The sequence below is a fragment of the Trachypithecus francoisi genome, unplaced genomic scaffold (assembly GCF_009764315.1).
Source record: "Trachypithecus francoisi isolate TF-2019V2 unplaced genomic scaffold, Tfra_2.0 Lachesis_group10, whole genome shotgun sequence".
Taxonomy (NCBI): domain Eukaryota; kingdom Metazoa; phylum Chordata; class Mammalia; order Primates; family Cercopithecidae; genus Trachypithecus; species Trachypithecus francoisi.
Window position 1 is genome coordinate 53,790,461 of NW_022681455.1, and position 20,110 is coordinate 53,810,570.

General features: G+C 40.1%; 1 protein-coding gene across 2 annotated transcripts in view; it reads left to right on the plus strand.

The window, feature by feature from the left end:
- Positions 1–13,246: 13,246 nt before the first annotated feature.
- Positions 13,247–20,110, plus strand: part of LRRC1 (leucine rich repeat containing 1) — a 130,438-nt gene continuing 123,574 nt past the window's right edge. The window contains exons 1-2 of one of the 2 annotated variants that reach the window (XM_033217474.1): positions 13,247–13,361; positions 13,484–14,155. In XM_033217474.1, coding sequence (XP_033073365.1) covers positions 13,997–14,155 — 159 coding nt within the window. In that variant the 5' untranslated portion in view covers positions 13,247–13,361; positions 13,484–13,996. Of the gene's footprint in view, positions 13,362–13,483; positions 14,156–14,434; positions 14,473–20,110 lie in introns of those variants that run through there. The other variant, XM_033217475.1, reaches the window with a different exon arrangement.

Below are 20,110 nucleotides of genomic sequence, written 5' to 3' on the forward strand. Positions count from 1 at the left end.
CTATCAATAATAACCTTGAATATAAATGGATTAAATTCCTCATTTAAAAGATATAGACTGGCTGAATAATAATAATAAAATAAGACCCAACTATATGCTGCCTAAAAGAAGCTCACCTCATCTTTAAGGACAATCACACTGAAAGTGAAGGGCTTAAATAAAAAGTATTCCATAAAAATAGAAACTAAAAGCAAAAGCAAGCAGGAGTAGCTATACTTAGACAAAACAGACTTCAAGTCAAAAGCTGTACAAAGAAACAAAGACATTACATAATAATAAAGGGATCGATTCAGCAAGAGAATATAATAATTGTAAATGTATATGTGCCTCAAACTGGAGCACTCAGATATATAGAGCAAATATTATTAGATCTAAAGAGAGAGATAGACTCCAATCTCTATCTACAATAACATTGAGAACTTCAACACCCACTCTCAGCATTGGATTGATCATCTAGACAGAAAATTAACAAAGAAATGTTAGATATAAACTGCACCATAGATCAAATGGACCTAATAGACATTTTATTTAACATAGAACATTTTACTCAACAGCTGGTAAATACAAACCTTTTTCATCAGCACGTGGAACATTCTTCAGGACTGACTATGTATTAGAACACAAAACAAATCTCAAAAAATTTTTAAAAATTGAAAACATATCTACTATCTTCTCAGACCACAATGGAATAAAACTAGAATTCAGTAACAAGATGAACATTCAAAACTATACAAATACACGGAAATTAAATAACAGGCTTCTGAGTGACCAATGATAGAGAAATTTAAATACTCCTTGAAATAAATAAAAATAAAAATACAATATACCAAACCTAGGGGACATGGCAAAAGCGGTATTAGGGGGCAAGTTTATAGTAATAAATGCCTACATCAAAAAACTACAAAGATCTAAAAAAAAACAACCCATAGGTACATCTCAAAGAACTAGAAAAGAAAGAAGAAACTAAACCCCAAATTAGTAGAAGGAAAGAAATCAGAGAAGGAAAGGTCAGAGCAGAAATTAATAAAATTGAGATTAAGAAGAAAAGTACAAAAATCACTGAAACAAAAAGTTGGGGTTTTTTGGAGAAGATAACCAAAACCAACAAACTATTAGCTAGATTCAGAAAAAAGAGAGATGATCCAAATAAATACAATCAGAAATGAAAAAGGAGATGTCACAACAGATACCACAGAAATACAAAGGGTTATTAGAGACTACTATGAATAAATACATGACAATAAATTAAAAAAAACAAAAGGAAATAATTTCCTGGACATAAATAATCTACCAAAATTCAACCAAGAAAAAACAGAAAACTCAAACAGACCAATAACAAGTAACAAGATTGAGTCAGTAACAGAAAATCTCCCAACAAAGAAATGTCAAGGACTGGATGGCTTCACTGCTGAATTCTCCTGAATCTTTAATGAATTAGAATCAATTCTTGTCAAACTATTTCACAAAATGAAGCAGAAAAATTTTTTTCTAACTCATTTTATGAGGCCAGCATAACCCTGGTACCAAAAGCAGACAAGGGCACAATAAAAAAAGGAAACTATAGGCCAGTATTCCTGATAAACATACACACAAAAATCCTCAACAAAATACTAGCAAATCCAAATCCAATCCAAGAACACATCAAAAAGATAATACACCATGGTCAAGTGTGACTTATCCCAGGAATACAAGGATGGTTCAATATATGCAAATGATTAAATGTTATATACATCACGTCAATGGAATGAAGGACTACTAAAAACCATATGATCATCTCAATAGATGCCAAAAAAGCACTTGATAAAATTCTACATCTGTTTATTATAAAAACTTTCAATCAACTAGGCAAAGAAGGAACATACCTCAAAATAATAAAGGCCATATATGACAAACTCACAGCTAACATCATATTGAATAGGGAAAAGCTAAAAGGTTCTCTTCTAAGAACTGGAAGAAGACAAGTATGTCCATTTTCACCATGCTTATTCAACATAGTACTAGAAGTATTAGTCAGAATAATTAGCCAAGAGAAAGAAATAAAAGGCATATAAATTGGAAAGCAGGAAATCAATTTGTCCTTTTTTGCAAATTCCATGATCTTATGTATAGAAAAACCTAAAGACTCTATCAAAAAACATAATAAAACAAATTCAGTAAAGTTGCAGGGTATGAAATTCGTATAAAAAAGCAGCATTTCCGGCTGGTTGTGGTGGCTCAAGCCTGTAATTCCAGCACTTTGGGAGGCCGAGACAGGTGGATCACGAGGTCAGGAGATCAAGACCATCCTGGCTAACACGGTGAAACCCCATCTCTACTTAAAAATACAAAAAAACTAGCTGGGCGAGGTGGTAGGCGCCTGTAGTCCCAGCTACTCGGGAGGCTGAGGCAGGAGAATGGCCTAAACCCAGGAGGCGGAGCTTGCAGTGAGCTGAGATCCGGCCACTGCACTCCAACCTGGGCGACAGAGCAAGGCTCTGTCTCAAAAAAAAAAAAAAAAAAAGCGGCATTTCCATACATGAAAAATGAAAGAGCTGAAAATAAAATCAAGAAGGCAATCCCATTTGTAATTGCTACAAAAAATAAAATACCTAGGAATAAATGTAATCAAGGTATTTCAAAAGTATTTCACTTTTATAAGGAAACTACAAAACTTTTATATTTCAAAAGTATTTCACTTTTATAAGGAAACTACAAAACACTGAAGAATGAAATTAATGAAGATACAAACAAATGGAAAGACATCTCAAGCTCATGGATTACAAGAATTAATATTGTTACAATGACAATACTACCCAAAGTAAACTACAGATTCAATGCTATCCCTACCAAAATGCCCACGATATTCTTCACAGAAATACAAAAAGAAATCCTAAAATGTGTATCAAACTGCAAAAGACTTCAAGTAGCCAAACCAATACTGAGCAAAACAAACAAACAAATAAACAAGAAAGCCAGCCATCCAAGTTACAGGAATCACACTACCAGCCTTCAAAATATCTTACAAAGCGGTAGTAACCAAAACAGCATGATACTGGTGCAAAAACAGACACACAGACCAATGAAACAGAATAGATAACTCAGAAATTAATTCATGTATCTATGGCCAACTCATTATTGATGAAGGTGCCAATAAGGCACATTGGGAAAAGAACAGTCTTTTCAATAAATGGTGCTGGAAACACTGAATATCCATACGCGGAAGAACAAAACTAGACTCCTAACTCTCAACCTATAAAAAAATCCACTCAGATAGAAGACCTAAAGGTAAGACCCCCCAAAAAATAAAACTTCTAAAAGAAAACATAGGAGAAATGCTTCAGGACATTAGTTTGGGAAAAGATTTTATAAATAAGACCTTAATAGTGCAGGTACCAAAAGCAAAAATAAACAAATGGGATTATACTAAAGTACAAAGTGTCTGCACAGACAAAAACAACAACAATCAACAGAGTGAAAAGACAACCTACATAATGGGAGAAAATATTTGCAGACCATTCATTTGACAAGGGGATAATATCCAGATTATACAAGGAACTCAAACATCTCAGCAGCAAAAAACAAACATTAAGTTTAAAAACGGACAAATGATCTGAACAGACATTTCTCAAAAGACCTAGAAATGACCAACAAATCATGGTTAAAACTAACAAATATGATGTTAAAAAATGTTCATCATCACTAGTCATCAGGAAGATGCAAATCAAAACCACAATGAGGTATCATCTCACTCCAGTTAGGAGGGCTATTATCAAAAAGACAAAAAACAACAAATGCTGGCAAGGATGTGGAGAAAAGGGAACTCTATACACTGTTGGTGGGAATGTAAATTAGTACAGCCACTATGGAGAACAGTATGGCGATTCCTCAGAAAACTACAAATTGGACTACCATATGATCCAGCAATCCCACTACTGGGCCTTTATCCAAAGGAAAGGAAATCAGCATATTGAAAATACATCTGCATGTTTATTGCAGTAGTATTCACAATAGCTAACATACGGAATCACCCCAGATTTCCAACAACAGATGAATGGATAGAGAAAATGTGGTGTATATACACAATGGAATACTATTAGGCCATAAAAAGAATAAAATCCTATCACAGCGACTCCCTTCCTCCTTCCCTCCCTTCCTTTCTTTCTTGTTGCTCAGAGTGGAGTGCAGTGATGCCATCTCGGCTCATTGTAACCTCTGCCTCTCAGGTTCAAGCAATTCTCTTGCCTCAGCCTCCCAAGTAGCTGGGATTACAGGCACATACCACCATGTATTTTTAGTAGAGATGGGGTTTCACCATGTTGGCCAGGCTGGTCTCAAACTCCTGACCTCAAGTGATCCACTCACCTCAGCCTCCCAAAGTGCTGGGACTATAGGTGTGAGCAATAATATATAGTTTCAAATAGCTAGAAGGAGGATATTGAATGTTCCCAACACAAAGAAATGCTAAATGTTTGAGATGATGCATATGCTAATTACCCTGATTTGATCACTATATATGTATGGAAACACCACTTTATATTCCATAAATATGTACAATTATTGTATCAATTAAAAAATTAAGTTTAATTTTTAAAAGGTGAATACAGTTACACTTAGCTTTGTACATTAGAAATGCACCCACAAAATTATATGCAACTTAATTTTTTGGTAAATAAAATTGTTTCAGTTGCATTAAAATAATGATCCATTTAAACCTTTTAGTAAATCTTTTTGGTAAAGCAACAAATCCTAGGACAAGAATCATCTCTGCATTGAAATTTGCTATGAGATTAGCTATCTTCATGCTTGATTTTGCTTAAAACAGGACATATCTGTAGAGTTGTCTTCCTATAAATTAATTTGACTTGTCTCAATGATGGATTTATAATAATATCAGATACTGATATTTCCACCCAAACTCTCTTAATTTTTACCTCCTTTAAGGTGCTATAATTAATGCAATGTATTTGTTTATAAGCTCCTCACATATTAATAAAAACTTTAAAATAAATTGATGCTCTTTGAAAACATTTCTCCCTTGTATTTTGTGGGAAGAAAATAGCAAATAAAGTAGATTTGTCAGTTGACCCAGTAACAGAAAATAGTATGAATAAATTAGAATTGCAGAGATCTCTGATGGTTTCTGAAATAAATGTTTGAATGAAGCCTGAATATTATACTTTTAAAAATATATGCTGATCTGATCTTTATTGTTTTATTAGTAACACAAATAAACTATCGTGGTATGCTTAAACAGTGAAATGTTTTTGTCAGCCTGAAAGTTAATAGTTTTCTTTATTTCTTTTAAGACAGCATTATTGATAACATATTATTTCAAGTCGACTAGGCCTAAAAGGTAACTTATTCTCCAGTCAAGTTTGCATGAACTTTATAGAGAGTGCTAACTTGACTGGAGAAATAGGAGATCTTTCAGGCTTATGTTAGTTAACTGATCAACGTACTTTGATCACTAATGGTCTTTGAATTGTTTTAATGACAGTGCTCAGTAGAGTGGTTTCACTCATAGTATCATTTTTACTTATTACAAAGTAGACCTTGGCCTTCAGTGAAAACAGTGTCTATACTGATGTAGTTTATATTATAGGAAATGTTACTATAAAATAAGAGTAATATAAGAAGAGACACGGCTATACGATTTTCTTAAAACTTTTGTGGATGAAGGTGAAAAATAAATGAGGCATCTATGTTTACTTAAATGATTAAAAAGTACATTTTGATCAGATGAGGCAATGTATGCTAATGTGCTCTTTTTAAATGATAAAGCATTACACAAATGTAAAGCATTGCCACAACCCGAGGAAGTCCTGTTTGTGAGCTGCCTCTAAGCTTCACCTGAGACCTTCCTGTTTTATCAAAGAAGGAGACCATGAGGCTGAGGCAGAGGCCTGGAAAAAGATGGATTCAGTGGCAGATACCTGGTTTTCATTTGCTTCTTTGATATAGTCTCTTTCCTCTTGAAATACTTTACAGTCACATATCAACTGATATGATAATTTATATATTGTTTACATAAACAATGTACTCACTTGATAGGCTTTCTTTTGGCTGGTAACTGAGCAAAGAGTACTGACAATAATGCCTAATGTGTTGTGTTCTACAGTATAGAAAACTTTTTCCATTACATTAATCCATAATCCTCTCAATAACCATTTAAGGGTGGCATTTTTCATGCCTTTGTAGAAATAAAGAATATTGGAGTTAAATACGATTCACCCAAGATGTCATCCCTAGTAGTGGCAGATCCAAAAATTCAATGCAAAATCATGAGTTCTTTATACCATCCCACACTACAGGTAGTTTTGGCTCACTGCCACCAAGGCAAAATGCTGTTCAATATTTGACTCATCATTAGCACCTTTATAAGGAGATTGAGAAAAACAGAAAAGCAGAAAACTCAAATTGCTTATTTGTAACTCCTATGAATGGAGGGGTAGATTAAAATCTTAGTAATAAGAAAATTTGGATTGTCCACATACTGTTACAATCTGTGAAGCTACATGAACAAATGATTACAATTTATAAAAAACAACTGAGTGGTTACTACATGACCAACTTTCTCACAGATAACAATTATAGTGCTGAACAAAATGCAAAAATCAACTATCTGAAGGTACTGGAGAATGGCCAAAACCAAGCAGAAACTGAAGGAAAATCTATACTAGGAAGAAGAGTGAATTTTCTGTTTTTATGACTTTGACAAGCATACACTAGTCTCTATCACATAGATCAGCTAAAACTCATGTTTAGAGAAATCTGGCTCAATGCATCATACATCAGAGTTAGGGTGACAAAACCTCAGACAGGATTGAGTGAGAACAGAAGCTCCAGATTCTGCATATAAATACTCCAAATATTTGACTGACCTCTAAATTATGCATGTGTAGTTCAGCTTTTAAGCAACCTAATTAAGAATAAAATAACTGAACACAAATTTCAGCTGCCATGTACCACAGAGAAAATAAGAGTTTGTTGTTTTATTTCATCCAAGCTAACAGGCTGCTAAAACAAAACAAAACAAAAAATAAACATTCTTTGGAGGAATATAACAGAATCCAGAGATTTTATTATTTACAATATCCAGGACATAATCCAAAATTACTAGGTATATGAGGAGACAGAAAAATGTGACCTATACTTAAAAGAAAATGCAATCAAGGCAGAATGACTCTAAGATGACCCAGGTTTCAGAATTTGCCTACAGAGTTTAAAGCAGTGATTATAACCTTAATCAAATATGTAAAGGAACATAAACTCTTAATAAATGAACACATAGGAAATCTCAGCAGAGAAACAGAAACTATATAAAAAAAGAACCAAATGGAAATTTCAGAACTGAAAAATACACCATCTGAAATTGCATTTCTGATGGGCTTAATAGCAGTTTGAAGATGATAGAAGAACCAGTAAACTTGAAGCTGGAACAGTATATATTATCCAATCTGGAAAACAGAGAGAAAAATATTAGGGAAAAAAGAAGCAGAACCTCAAAAATATGTGGGACAATATCAAGAGGTCTAACATTTTAAAAATTGAAGTATTAAAAGGAAAGAAGAGAATGGGCAAAAAAATGTGAAGAAATAATGACTGAAAATGTTCTAAATTTGGTGAAAGTTATAAATTTACAGATTCAATAAGCTCAGTAAAACATAATCAAGATAAATATAGATATATATAATTAAACTGCCAAAAACCAAGAACAGAGAGAAAATCTTAAAAGCAGCCAGAGAAAATGATACATTACATACAAATTAGGTCCAATTTGAGTTGTTGCTGACTTCTCATAAGAAATCATTAGAAAATGAATTATTTTTAGAGTGCTGGGGGAAAAAAAAACAGTAAACCTGTCAATCCAGGACTGTATATCTACTGAAAATATCTATAAAGAATTAAGGTACAATAGGCCGGGCGCGGTGGCTCAAGCCTGTAATCCCAGCACTTTGGGAGGCCGAGACGGGCGGATCACGAGGTCAGGAGATCGAGACCATCCTGGCGAACACTGTGAAACCCCGTCTCTACTAAAAAAAAAATACAAAAAACTAGCCGGGCGAGATGGCGGGCGCCTGTAGTCCCAGCTACTCGGGAGGCTGAGGCAGGAGAATGGCGTGAACCCGGGAGGCGGAGCTTGCAGTGAGCTGAGATCCGGCCACTGCACTCCAGCCCCGGCGACAGAGCAAGACTCCGTCTCAAAAAAAAAAAAAAAAAAAAAAAGAATTAAGGTACAATAAAGACATCTGCAGATAAATCTTTAACAAACTTCCAGGTGAAGAGACACGACACAAGATAGAAATGAAGACCACTATTTCCTCTTGTTTCCTTAAAATACAAAAGAATTTTAAAAGAAAATACATAAAATTTTGTGTGTGGTTTATAACATATAAATGTAATCTGCATACAAATTGTAACATAAAGCACCAGAGAGTTGAAAAACAGATATAGATAATTGCAAGGATCATATGCAAGGGTTTATATGAATTGGTATATTTACTCTAACTGGACTATGAAAATTTAAGGATGCATATTATATTCCCTAGAGCAACCATGATAGCTAGAAAGCCAATAGATAAAGAGAGATTATAAAATATATTTATTTACTTAAAAGATGTCAAAAAAAGGAGGAACAGAGGAACAAAAATCAGATGGTATACACAGAAAACAAATAATAAAATAATAGATTTAAGTCCAAATCATCCGATAATTATATGAAATGTAAATGGATTAAACATTTCCACTAAAAAGCAAGGGATGGGGATAGAATTTCAACTTAAATAATAATATGAATCAAAGAGATTTTAGGGTAATGACTTTAGTTCTGATCATAAACATTGCTGACTTCTAAACTAATGTATCCATGTAATTCTGTAGGCTCTCAGGTTTCTCAAATTGTTTGACTGTAGGCTTCCCTTATAGCAGGGATATATAATCTTTAGAAAATATCCATAAACTCAACCTTGGAGAATCATGAGTTGGGATCTGAGTGCTTCTTCTCTGAGAGAGGGCTTTGGGATTCATATACAAATCGATTTGTCTTTCTATTATCCAGATTTGTATATCATTAAGATTTAATTTGCTATTTGACCTGTTATATAAATACCTGAGAGGGTCACTCAAATAATCTTTTGTAGGACAAAAGGTAATCCTCTCTAGATTAAGAACAACAGCTGTATTACACTACAATAGTACTGATTTATAAGTTCCTTGATAGCTGCCTTTCTTTCAGTAAGACTGAAAGCCCTGTCTTGTTCTTTTTTGTCTCTCCAGCAAATTAACCCAGTGCCTGGCATGTAGTGAACAAGTAAATATTTATTGAGCAATTAATACAACATGACTAACCCTAGATGTAATTTACAACTACTTGTTGGATATACTCACCTGTATACTTTTTAATTTTTAAAATTAATTTTACTGATATATACATTTTATATAATAAATGTTTCCTATTTTAAGTATACAGTCTGATGAATAAAGTATATACACACATAACTACACCACAATCAAGATGTATAATATTTCCATCTCCCACTTCCCCTACAAATTCCCTGGTTTTCATCATCAATCTTTATCACCACAATCCCTCCTACAACCCAACTAATAGGTTCTAGGCCACTGATTTAGGTTGTGTCACTTCATGTCAGTTTGCATTTTCCAGAATTTTATATACATGGGATCATATAGTATGTACTCTTTTGTGTCTGGCTTTTATACAACATAGTTTTTGCCATTTATGCACATTGTTACATGTATTAATAGCTTTCTCCTTTTTATTGAATGCTAGTCCATTGTTTCACTATACTACACTGTATCCATCTGTTGATGAATGTTTGGATTGTTTCCAGTTTAGGGCTATTATTAACAAAACTGCTCTGCACATTTGTAAACAATCCTTACTTGGACATATGTTTTCACTTTTTCTTGTGCAGATACCTAGGAGTAGAATGGCTAGATCATCAGGGCAGGCATATGATTACAATAAACTGCCAAATTGTTTTACAAAGTGGTTTTACCATTTTATACTTCTATCAGCAATGTATGAATTCCAATTGCTCAATTTTCAAAAATTTTTTTGAGATAGTATCTTGCTCTGTTGTCCAGGCTGAGTGCAGTGCCCGGCTCACTGTAGCCTCGAACTAACTAGGAGACTCAGGTGATCCTTCCACCTCAGCCTTCTGAGTACCTGGGACTCCAGGCACATGCCACTATGCCAGGCTAATTTATTATTTTTTGTAGAGATGGGTGTCTCCCTATGTTGCACAGGCTGGTCTTGAACTCCTGGCCTCAAGCGATCCCTCCACCCCATTCTGCCTTGGCCTCCCAAAATGTTGGAATCGTAGGTGTCAGCCACTCTGAGGGGCCAAGTTGCTCTGTATCTTCAGTGACATTTGGGATTGTCTTTTTTTTTTTTTTTTAATTTTAAGTCATTCTAGTGGTTAGGTGGTAGTATCTCACATTAAAATTCACATGCCCAAACCTCTGAATCCCCATTTTGACCCTATCTTACAAGCTAACACTTCGGACTTTCACTTAAAAAAAATTAATGATATCATGCTCAAAAAATTAATAACAAAGCAACAACAGACCACTAAGTATTTATCATTCTCCTGCCTTTAGAGAGTAAGCTTCATGAGGTTAAGACCTATCTTGTTTTTTTCTTACATTTCTAGTATTTAGCACAATGCCTGGTACATAGTATGTACCTTTATTAGTTATTTGTTGCTGTGTAATAAATTACTCCAAATCTTAGCAGTTTAAAGCAACAAACATTTATTGCCGCACATAATTTCTGAGGGGCTAGAGTGGGGAGCAGCTTAGCTGAGTGGTCCTGAGTCAGAGGCTATTATGAGGTTTTAGTCGAGCCATCAACTGGTGCAGCAGTCACTTGAAGGCTTGACAAGGGCTGGAGAATTGGCTTCCAAGAGCTCACTCACATGACTACTGCCAAGAATCATCAGTCCCTTGCTAGTTGTCAGCAGTCTGCAATTCTTTGGCACGTGGAGCTCTAGATTTGCTCAGCATGGCAGCTGGTTTCCCCAAAGTGAGTGTGATTCGAGAGAGAAAAGGTTGGTTACACAGACCAACCAGGAGATGGTGGATGTTGCCCCCAACTTCCTGGAGGCTGGCGAATAAAGTGCATAATGAATATTTATTGATTAAAGTAATATGTGTCTGATACTCTACTAAGCATTTCACATCTTTCATTTCATTTAATCCAGATAACAATCCCATGAACCATTATCCTCATTTGAGATATGGTAAAACTGAGGCTTATAAAAGTTAAGTCAACTGTCAATTTCTACAAAGCTAGTGGCATAACAAGAGTTCAAACACAGATCTCTTTAGCTCAAAGGCTGTGAAAACATGCTTCACAGTATAAATGAAGAATTACATTATTCTAAGAATAAATTGATTTAGGTGGTCTTTTTAAACTTTGTTTAAATTGAGTCAAACTCATTTGTATGTGGCGGAAGAAACTAGATGTTATATCAGGTGGGAAACCCTAAAATTCTTCAGGTGAATAAAAAGTTAATTGCTTCCCTATTCTGTAGTTGACAAGGTGTTGTTTCATTTTTTCTCTCTTACTATGCTGTTTCAAATTCTTGGCAGATCCTTGGAAACAAGGAAAGTCAAGAATTCTCTTACTGACTACCCACAGAATTCAATCAACAAAAACTGTTGATCATTGACTGTGCATATGGCATTGTGGCAGATTCCCCGATCTACAAAGCAAGTGAGACAGTATCTGTTGTTCAAGAGGTCACAATCTCTTTCGGATTAAGCTGATACAAAAATAATAACACAGAGAAACTGAAGCATCATGGAGAGGCACACAAGGAATGCTTATTGAAGTCTGAATTTTTTAAAGACTGGACACGTCTTTAAAATACATTTGGTGTTTGTTAAAATAATCTGGTGTGATAATCTCTGGAAATCAACATTAGATTAAATGGAGGGAGCCAGCCTTCTTTAATTTTTTTTTTTTTTTTTTTTTTTAAGCAGTTGGAAAACTTGAAGACAGGGACTTACTAACCTTTTTACATGTCTCTGTCAGGAACCAGTTTTCTAGGAAGGGTGGCAGAAATGAGCTTCATATGTGTTTCTGGAATGCAAGAATGTAGAAAGTGGGGTGGAGGTTCAAAGTCCAGGTAGCCCTCTGTGAGAATGCAGGAATCAAATCAGGACAAACAAAAGAGAGGGAGAAGTGGGTTGGGCAACGGAGTTTAGGCATGGACTGGAATGAGAGTTAAGGTGATAACGCTGGGGTAGAAATGAAAGTCAGACTCCTCCTTACGGACTGGGAAGAAAGGAGCCCTCCTAGCAGAGTTGAAAAGACCAAGTGTCCTCTTCTCCATTTCACCGGGGAAACCCTCCTGTGCCCAGTTGTAAGATACGGGAGAGTCTAAGGAGCCAATGGAGAGTCTAATGCAAAAACTAGTTTCCGACCAAACTTTGTCTTGGCCACTGAGCATGCTCAGCTTCGTCTTCTATAGAAAAGTGAACTCCGTGGCTCCAGATTTTAGCTATAGCAGCTGGAGGGCGGGAGTGAGGGTGGGAGAGCCAGCGTGGCAGAGGCCACAGGTGGAACCTGGAGTTTGAGTATGCTTGAAAGGGAAAGTGTGGAACGAAGGGGCGGCCGGGTGGGGAGTCAGAGGAGCCCCCGAAGAAATGATTCATCATTGTTACTGACCTTGACTTGAGCAAACCTTCATGAAAGGAGAAAATCTTGTTATTCGGAGATGGGGATTGTGTTGCAAACAGTTACAGGCGAAGAGGGGCAGTTCAGGATTCCGGCCGTGGTCCGCTAGAATGAGTCGGGGCGAGGGAATGGTCGTTATAACCCAATAGTTAGCCTCCCGGGTCATCCGGGCTGGACCGGGGTTGCAGCAGAAAAGCAGGAGCTGTATGGAGGATGCTCACCTGGCAGCCTCGACCTGCCCCTCTTCTCTTGCTCCTCCCTCCGCACCAGCCCCAGCTAGTTGTCAGGGGCCAACATCTGGGCCGGGCTGGAACTGGCTCAGAAACTCGCTTTTGCCTGCTTATTTCTGCAGTTGGGCTCCTGGCCAGGTGCAACCACATCTATGAGACTCTCGCAGACTCTCAGACTCCTATGCCTTTGGTGGTACAGGGAGGAGGATTTACTGTCACTCACTGCATAAACCATGATCACCGGAGATGTGCTCCCAAGTTACAAAGCCTGCAGGCGGTGCCCGAGGACCAGAGGGCAGGGCAGGGGCCAGGCGCGGCCCGCTCACACTTCTGGAGCAGCCGTGAGCAGCGGGCACACGGGCAGCCACGAAAGCAGCAGCGAGGGCGGTGCAAACACCTCAAAACTACACCGAATCTCGTAGCGCCTGGCGCTCCAGGCGCGCAAGGTACGCTTTCGGGGCGGTCCTGTCTGACCCCGGAAGAGAAAGTTATTTTGGGGAAGGGGAGCAAGGAGATGAGTGCGAGTTAAATAAAACTAAATATCAAAGTTGTTCTGTTTTCTGCTCAGGCCGCCTCTGCTCCGCCTCATCTTTGCCCCAAGTCCTTTCACAGTCTGCCTTCCTCAAAGGGCCCGACGCGTCCCCGTCCCAGCCGGAGTAAGCAGACCTGCAGCAGCCGGCCCGCAGCTCTGTCGACCCTCTCCGGATCCAGGCCGCCGGGAAAACCCGGAGCGGAGCATCCCTCGCCGGGAAACGCCCTCGGCGCGCACCCACTGGTGCGCATGCTCAGTCCGCGCGGCGGCCGCGAGTAGGAAGCTCCGCGCGCCGGCGGGGGCGGCGACTGGAGGGTGGGAGGGGTGGCACCGGCTGGCGGGCGGGGGTGCAGGGACCGGGCAGGGGCTCCAGCCCGGGGTTCCTTGAAGCGCTTCCGACCGCGAAGACCGGCGCGAGAAGCGAGCGAGCCCGAGAGCCAACAACGAGCGCGGAGAGGGCAGCGGGCTGAGCGGAGCCGCCGGGCAGAGCGGGCTCGGAGCCCGGGTCTCCGCCGCTCGGGACCCGGCTCGGCGGCTGCGGGGGCGGCGATGTTCCACTGCATCCCCCTGTGGCGGTGCAACCGTCATGTGGAGAGCATCGACAAGCGCCACTGCTCCCTGGTCTATGTCCCCGAGGAGATCTACCGCTATGCCCGGAGCCTGGAGGAGCTGCTGCTGGACGCCAACCAGCTCCGCGAGCTGCCCGAGGTAAGGGTCCGGCCTCACCTGCGCGCTCTGCCCTCTCGTCTGTTGTCCCTTCCGCTCCCCTCCTCTCTCGTCCCCTCTTCCACCTCCGGGTCCGGCGAGAAGGAACCGTCCCTCTTTTATGCATTCACCTGTTTCTTTCTCCCCGTGTCTCTTTACTTCCATCCTTTCCCAGTAAAAGTTCCTTTTCATTTTATTCAAAGTGACCGAATATTTTCCGCGTAGTCACTGGGGCTCGTGCTATTGGAGAAACGTTCTGGACTGTTAAGTAACTTAGATCCATGTCTAGGTACTGACACCTGGCACTTGTGCCCGGGCAGGTGAGAAGCCGGGTGATTCGGGCTGTTTCCATTTGGAAGCTACAGAGCACAGCCTCCCGCCCCCCTCCACTCCCCGGAATCGTTCCCTCACTAAGGGCCGGGCTCGCCTCTCCTTTGGTCGAGGCTTGTCCCGGAGGACCTTGTGACCTGGGCAGCGCTCAAGCGGGCCGCACTATCTCGGCATCTTGGGAGGAATGCGCTCCGTGCTTTATCGCGGGTGGGCTTGGCCGGCTGGCCTGCAGTGGCTACGGGGGTGGACGCAGGATGGGGGCAGGGGAGAGCTGGGCCTGGAGCGCTGGGGGCAGGTGCCCAGATGCCGGCCGCCCGGGCCCTGCCTGCGTGGACCTGTTGCGTGGTGGGAGCTGCGGTGAACGTCAGCAGAGGCTCTGCCCGCGGGCCAGCCTTGCAGCCTCCTTTCCTGGAGCGGCCACAGCCGTCCTGCCGACTTTCTATCCTTGCAGTGATGCGTTATCTCTTCAAAGTTGTTTATGTAAATTGATCACTCCACTGCCGCCGAACTTGTCAAGTGACATTGTGCTGATGGTGCTTTGACCAAGAGTAGGGGGACTGCGAACTTCCTTCGAGCTTGTCTCGGGAACTTAGCTAGAGTAACCTTTCAGGGGGAAGGTGTCTCAAACCCAGGTGTGTGCAGGAAGTCAGTGTGCAATAATCCAAAGGTGTACAGGAAGTAAGGAGACTGCTGGGAGTCGGGGATCGGACCTGTGTAAGGCCTGAGCGTTGGAACGCAAACATCTTGCTTGTCCTTTAGTTAACACAAGCCAAATCATTGTCACAGAAACACTAGTCAAAAGTGTTCTGGCTTGTTAGAATGACCTGATACCTTCTCCAGCGCTGATGGAGCGTTTAAACAATCAGAACTGTGTGTTTTTCTCAATATTTTAAGTGGTGGTGTTCTTCTTGGATTAACTTTCCTGGGTTCCTGTGGAATGGATTGGATGTTTACTCTGTGTAATCATAGAGATTATCCTCACTGGGACCTTTGCAAAGCCCCCCAGGCTTTATTTAGCTTAGAAGCAGCAAAGCCATCAGGTTCCCTCAGGCTTTTATTATTCTGCAGGCATTTTCAAACATGATTTTTTTCTGGCCTTTCACGTCATTAAAGATTTCACTTACCAGTCGTCAGCTCACTCACTGCTTTAAGTTGTGTAGTTTTAGGCAGTGATGTCACCAGGAATATAGAATATGTAATTTAATACTTTTCAGGGGCTTCAGAATAACATTATTAAAGATAGAGTGAAAAGTTATTCACTAGAAATGATTCATTGCTCTTTGTGGTATTTGTTTGTTTGTTTTCTTTTGTAGAACTGGAAGATTTCCTTTGACTGGATTGGCTTTTCACTCCCTTCTGCAGGGTTTGTGGGTTTTCCTGTAATGTTGGGGAATTCAGCTTGGCATGGGAAATTACATAATTTCCCATGCCAAGCCGAAATGTCAGGTCTTTCTGTGATCCTAAATGGAAACTTGTCAGAAGCTCAAAATATAGTCTGATGGCACTCTGTAAATACGGTAAATAAACAAGCTTTTCAAAGGTTACAGGTGATCTTGCTAATGGATTATTATTGCTCTAACAGCTCTTAAATTAGTATTAAAGTTTTTAGGTTGTGTGAATTCTGCTTCTCCCTGACTTACTGTGTGTTTTGGTGCCTGAGTGTGTGCATGCCAGACGTGAGAACCACCTTGAAAACATAGATATCTGTTCCATCCCTTCCATTTTTTCCTTGGACTATCTGTTGTCTCACCTCTGAGATCTGTATAACTTATTACCACTGCTCTCTGCTGCTCCTGCTCCAAACCCCTGTCTCCTTACCTGCCACATCACAAGTGGGTCTCCTGTTGACAAACCTCAAAGGTCCTTATTTTGGTGGCCATACCAGCTGCGTGTTCTCCTCTCTATAATTTGTTTGGAACCATAGCTTAAGGGGAAGCCCGTACCCCTTACCAGGGCAGCAAAGATATACAGTCTCTCCAGGCTTCAGTGTTATAACAGCCACCTTCTTTCCACTGAAAGGCCTGCAACCTCTGGTTTGCGCCAGTATCTTCATTTTACAAATTCAGATTCAGGATTGAGGTGACTTTCTCAGGGCTATCCAGTGAGTTAGATGCAGTTGCTGGTGGGTCCTGTTCATCCAGATGTCAGCCAAATACAATTACTTTGGACACCTAACAGGAATCTTCTATCCCGCTTCTCACACCCATCAAACCTTTATTTAGTCTCTCCTATTTTACTCATGTCATTATAACTTGGCCTTAGCCGAGCATTTATTGAGATTCCATTATTTGCAAGTTATTGGGAATATAGAGATTAAAGGAGGCATGATTCACAGCTTTGTGAGGAAGCAGATGATTGTAATCCAGATGTGGTTAGTGTGGGGTGAAAAGGGCACCACAGTTAAACTACTCCTAAGCTATGGACTTGATGGTTACTTCACTAATGTTTTAAGCTTTTGCATCAGATCCCTCATCTTCAGTTTGGTTCCAGTTGGGTGATAGTCTCACTACCCTTTATGCATCCACCTACTCCTCACTCACTACCCGCAGTTTGATCCTTTTTGGCTCTGTGTTAACAAAGACAGTCTCACTGTAACCTTCTTGAGATGTCTGTGTTTTTGCTTACCTATGTTTATTATTTGTTTGTTTATTTATTTATTTATTTTTGAGACAGAGTCTCACTTTTGTCACCCAGGCTGTAGTGCAGTGGCATGATCTCCACTCACCACAAGCTCTGCCTTCCGGGTTCATGCCATTCTCCTGCCTCAGCTTCCCAAGTAGCTGGGACTACAGGTGCCCACCACCACACCTGGCTAATTTTGTAGTATTTTTAGTAGAGACAGGGTTTCACCGTATTAGCCAGGATGGTCTCGATCTCCTGACCTCGTGATCTGCCCACCTCGGCCTCCCAAAGTGCTGAGATTACAGGCATGAGCCACCGCGCCCGGCCTTACCTTTGTTGAGCACAGAATCTCACCCTTGTGGCACCCAGTAGGTCTTGCTCAATAAACAGTTATTTATCTGTTGAATGAATGTTGCCGAATCTTACAAAAATCTTCCTCCCTCTGCTTCTTTCTCTTCCCTTAAGCATATCACTGCTCTAACATCAATCCTTTTCTAATATAGTCAGAATATTCAAGTTGGAAGCAACTTTAGAGGAAAAGGTCATTCATAGGATGACACTGTTTTGTCTTACTTGCCCCACAGGAACCTTGGCTTCCCCTCTGCACTTCCTCAGCCTTTCACATGCCCTTGGTTTTCTCCTCAGTGTGTACCAATTCTCAGATACCTTCAAATGTATGTGTTTTCCTGTAATCTCCAGCACCAGTATAGCACTTCATGTAGTAGTAGGCAGCACGTATTTTAAATGAGTATACTAAAGGCTTCATAGCTTTAAAAAATTGAATTTCACCTTGCCACCTCCTCTTAAGAGTTCAGTTGATCTTTTGTTGATTGCCAGATGGCATTATCTCAAATACCTGCCCCCTACATCATTCTTTCTCATATTCTGCTTTAGTTTTTCCTGTCCTTTAGAGCATATATCATTACCTAACTCCAGACCATATACTTGCTTTTTTGTTCTTTGTCTCTCTCCCTAACGAAAACATAAACTCCATGAGTGCAGAGGTCTTCACGGCTGGACCTAGGACGGTATTTAGTACATAGTGGGCACAAAGATGCATCGATGAGTCCTAACATGGGTAGGTGGGCCCTGTTTCTTAGCCATTGTAATTCCTTTTCCTATGGTCAGACTTTTCTACACCAATCTAGTGACGCTATTGTTGACACAAAGTCTTCTTTCAGAATCCAGTGTCCTTGTCTTGCCAGTCTTTGTTTTCCATCTCTTCTGTACTGGACACCTTTGATTGCCTTATCTTTGAAAGAATCTTCATGCACTGTAAACATATTTTCTATGAACATGACTTCAAGTTTAGTATCTCCAGCTGTGATCTGTTAAGGGAATATCCATCTCTATTTGTGGTAAGTCCCTTTTGCCTTAAACCAACGATGTTTTAATTTAGGTCTCATATTCCAAACTGACTGCTTTTCCCAGAAGTTCCATTTCTAGGGGGCAGGGCACCTATTCTTTCCATCTCAAAGGTCCAAGGACTTACCTCTGATCCTTTCTTCTCCTCTGAATTTTGTTGCCAAGTCCTGCCATTTCTTTTTTCACAATGCCACCTTTTCTCTCTCAGTCCCTCACTCCCATCTGGTTGGCTTCATCTGGATTTATATTGTCCACTGCTGGTTGTCTTCTGCCGAGGTTCTTTAGGGCTTGTCTTGAAAGGGCAGAGAGCAGAGGTGCTGGATTCAGAGAGTTCAAAATGCTGCCCCAACACTTGGAGACTCTGTTCAAGCCTCTGTTTCCTTAGGTGTTACCTACTTTATAGGGTTATAGAGTTATTAAAGAATATGTGTAAAGCACTGAAAGTGTCAGCACAGAGTTAGATCTCAGATGTCTAACATCTTTCTGGATACTGTGGCAAGATCCATTTATTTTAAAATAATGTTTCTCTTTTTCTTTTTTCTTTTTTTCTTTTTTTTGAGACAAAGTCTCTATGTCACCCAGGCTTGAGTGCAGTGGCACGATCTCAGCTCACTGCAACCTCTGCCTCCTGGGTTCAAGCAATTCTCCTGCCTCAACCTCTTGAGTAACTGGAATTACAGGCGCACGCCACCACACCCAGCTAATTTTTGTATTTTTAGTAGAGACAGGGTTTCACCATGTTAGGAAGACTGGTCTTGAACTACTGACCTCAAGTGATCTGCCCGCCTCCGTCTCCTAAGATTCTGGGGTTACAGGTGTGAGTCACCATGCCTGGCCAAAATAATGTTTCTTCAACTGGAGTTTGAAGATGTTTTCCTGGCAGTTATTTTTTAAAACCAGAATTTCATTTTTAATATTCTTTTCAATAATACTTTTCTTTTTTCTTTTTTTTAAGACAGAATCTCACTCTGTCGCCCAGGCTGGAGTGTAATGACACAGTCTTGTCACTACAACCTCTACCTCCTTGGATCAAGCCATTCTCCTGTCTCAGCCCCCTGAGTAGCTGGGATTACAGGCGTGTGCCCCAACGCCTGGCTAATTTTTGTGTTTTTAGTAGAGATGGGGTTTCACTATGTTCACTGGTCTCAAACTCCTGACCTTAAATTATCTGCCCACTTCAGCCTCCCAAAGTGCTAGGATTACAGGTGTGAGCCACTGTGCCTGGCCAATAATACATTTTTTAAAAAATCACAGATTCTGTGGCATCTTGATGACCTTATAAATGAGCAGTGCCAAAAGACTTTATTGACTGTGTTTGAGCCTTCCTTTAATTGTCTCTAGCTAATGGGGGAAGAACAGATGTGAACTTATTACAGAAATGATTTGTTGGTATCAGAAGATGACTGGAAGTTGTATGAACAAAGGTTTCATGTCAATTTGTTAGACAGAAGTGTTGGGTAGCTGAAGGGGTCACAGCGCACATTGGTGTCAGTAAGCAGAATATGAATGCAGGCTACCTGCTCCATGCCGCTGTTGTATTTAATACATTGCAGGCAGCCATACAGTGTCTGCTAAATTGCATCATTGTTATCTGTCATGTTAATGTTGAGCTTTCTTTTATGTGTTTTTACCAGATTTAAA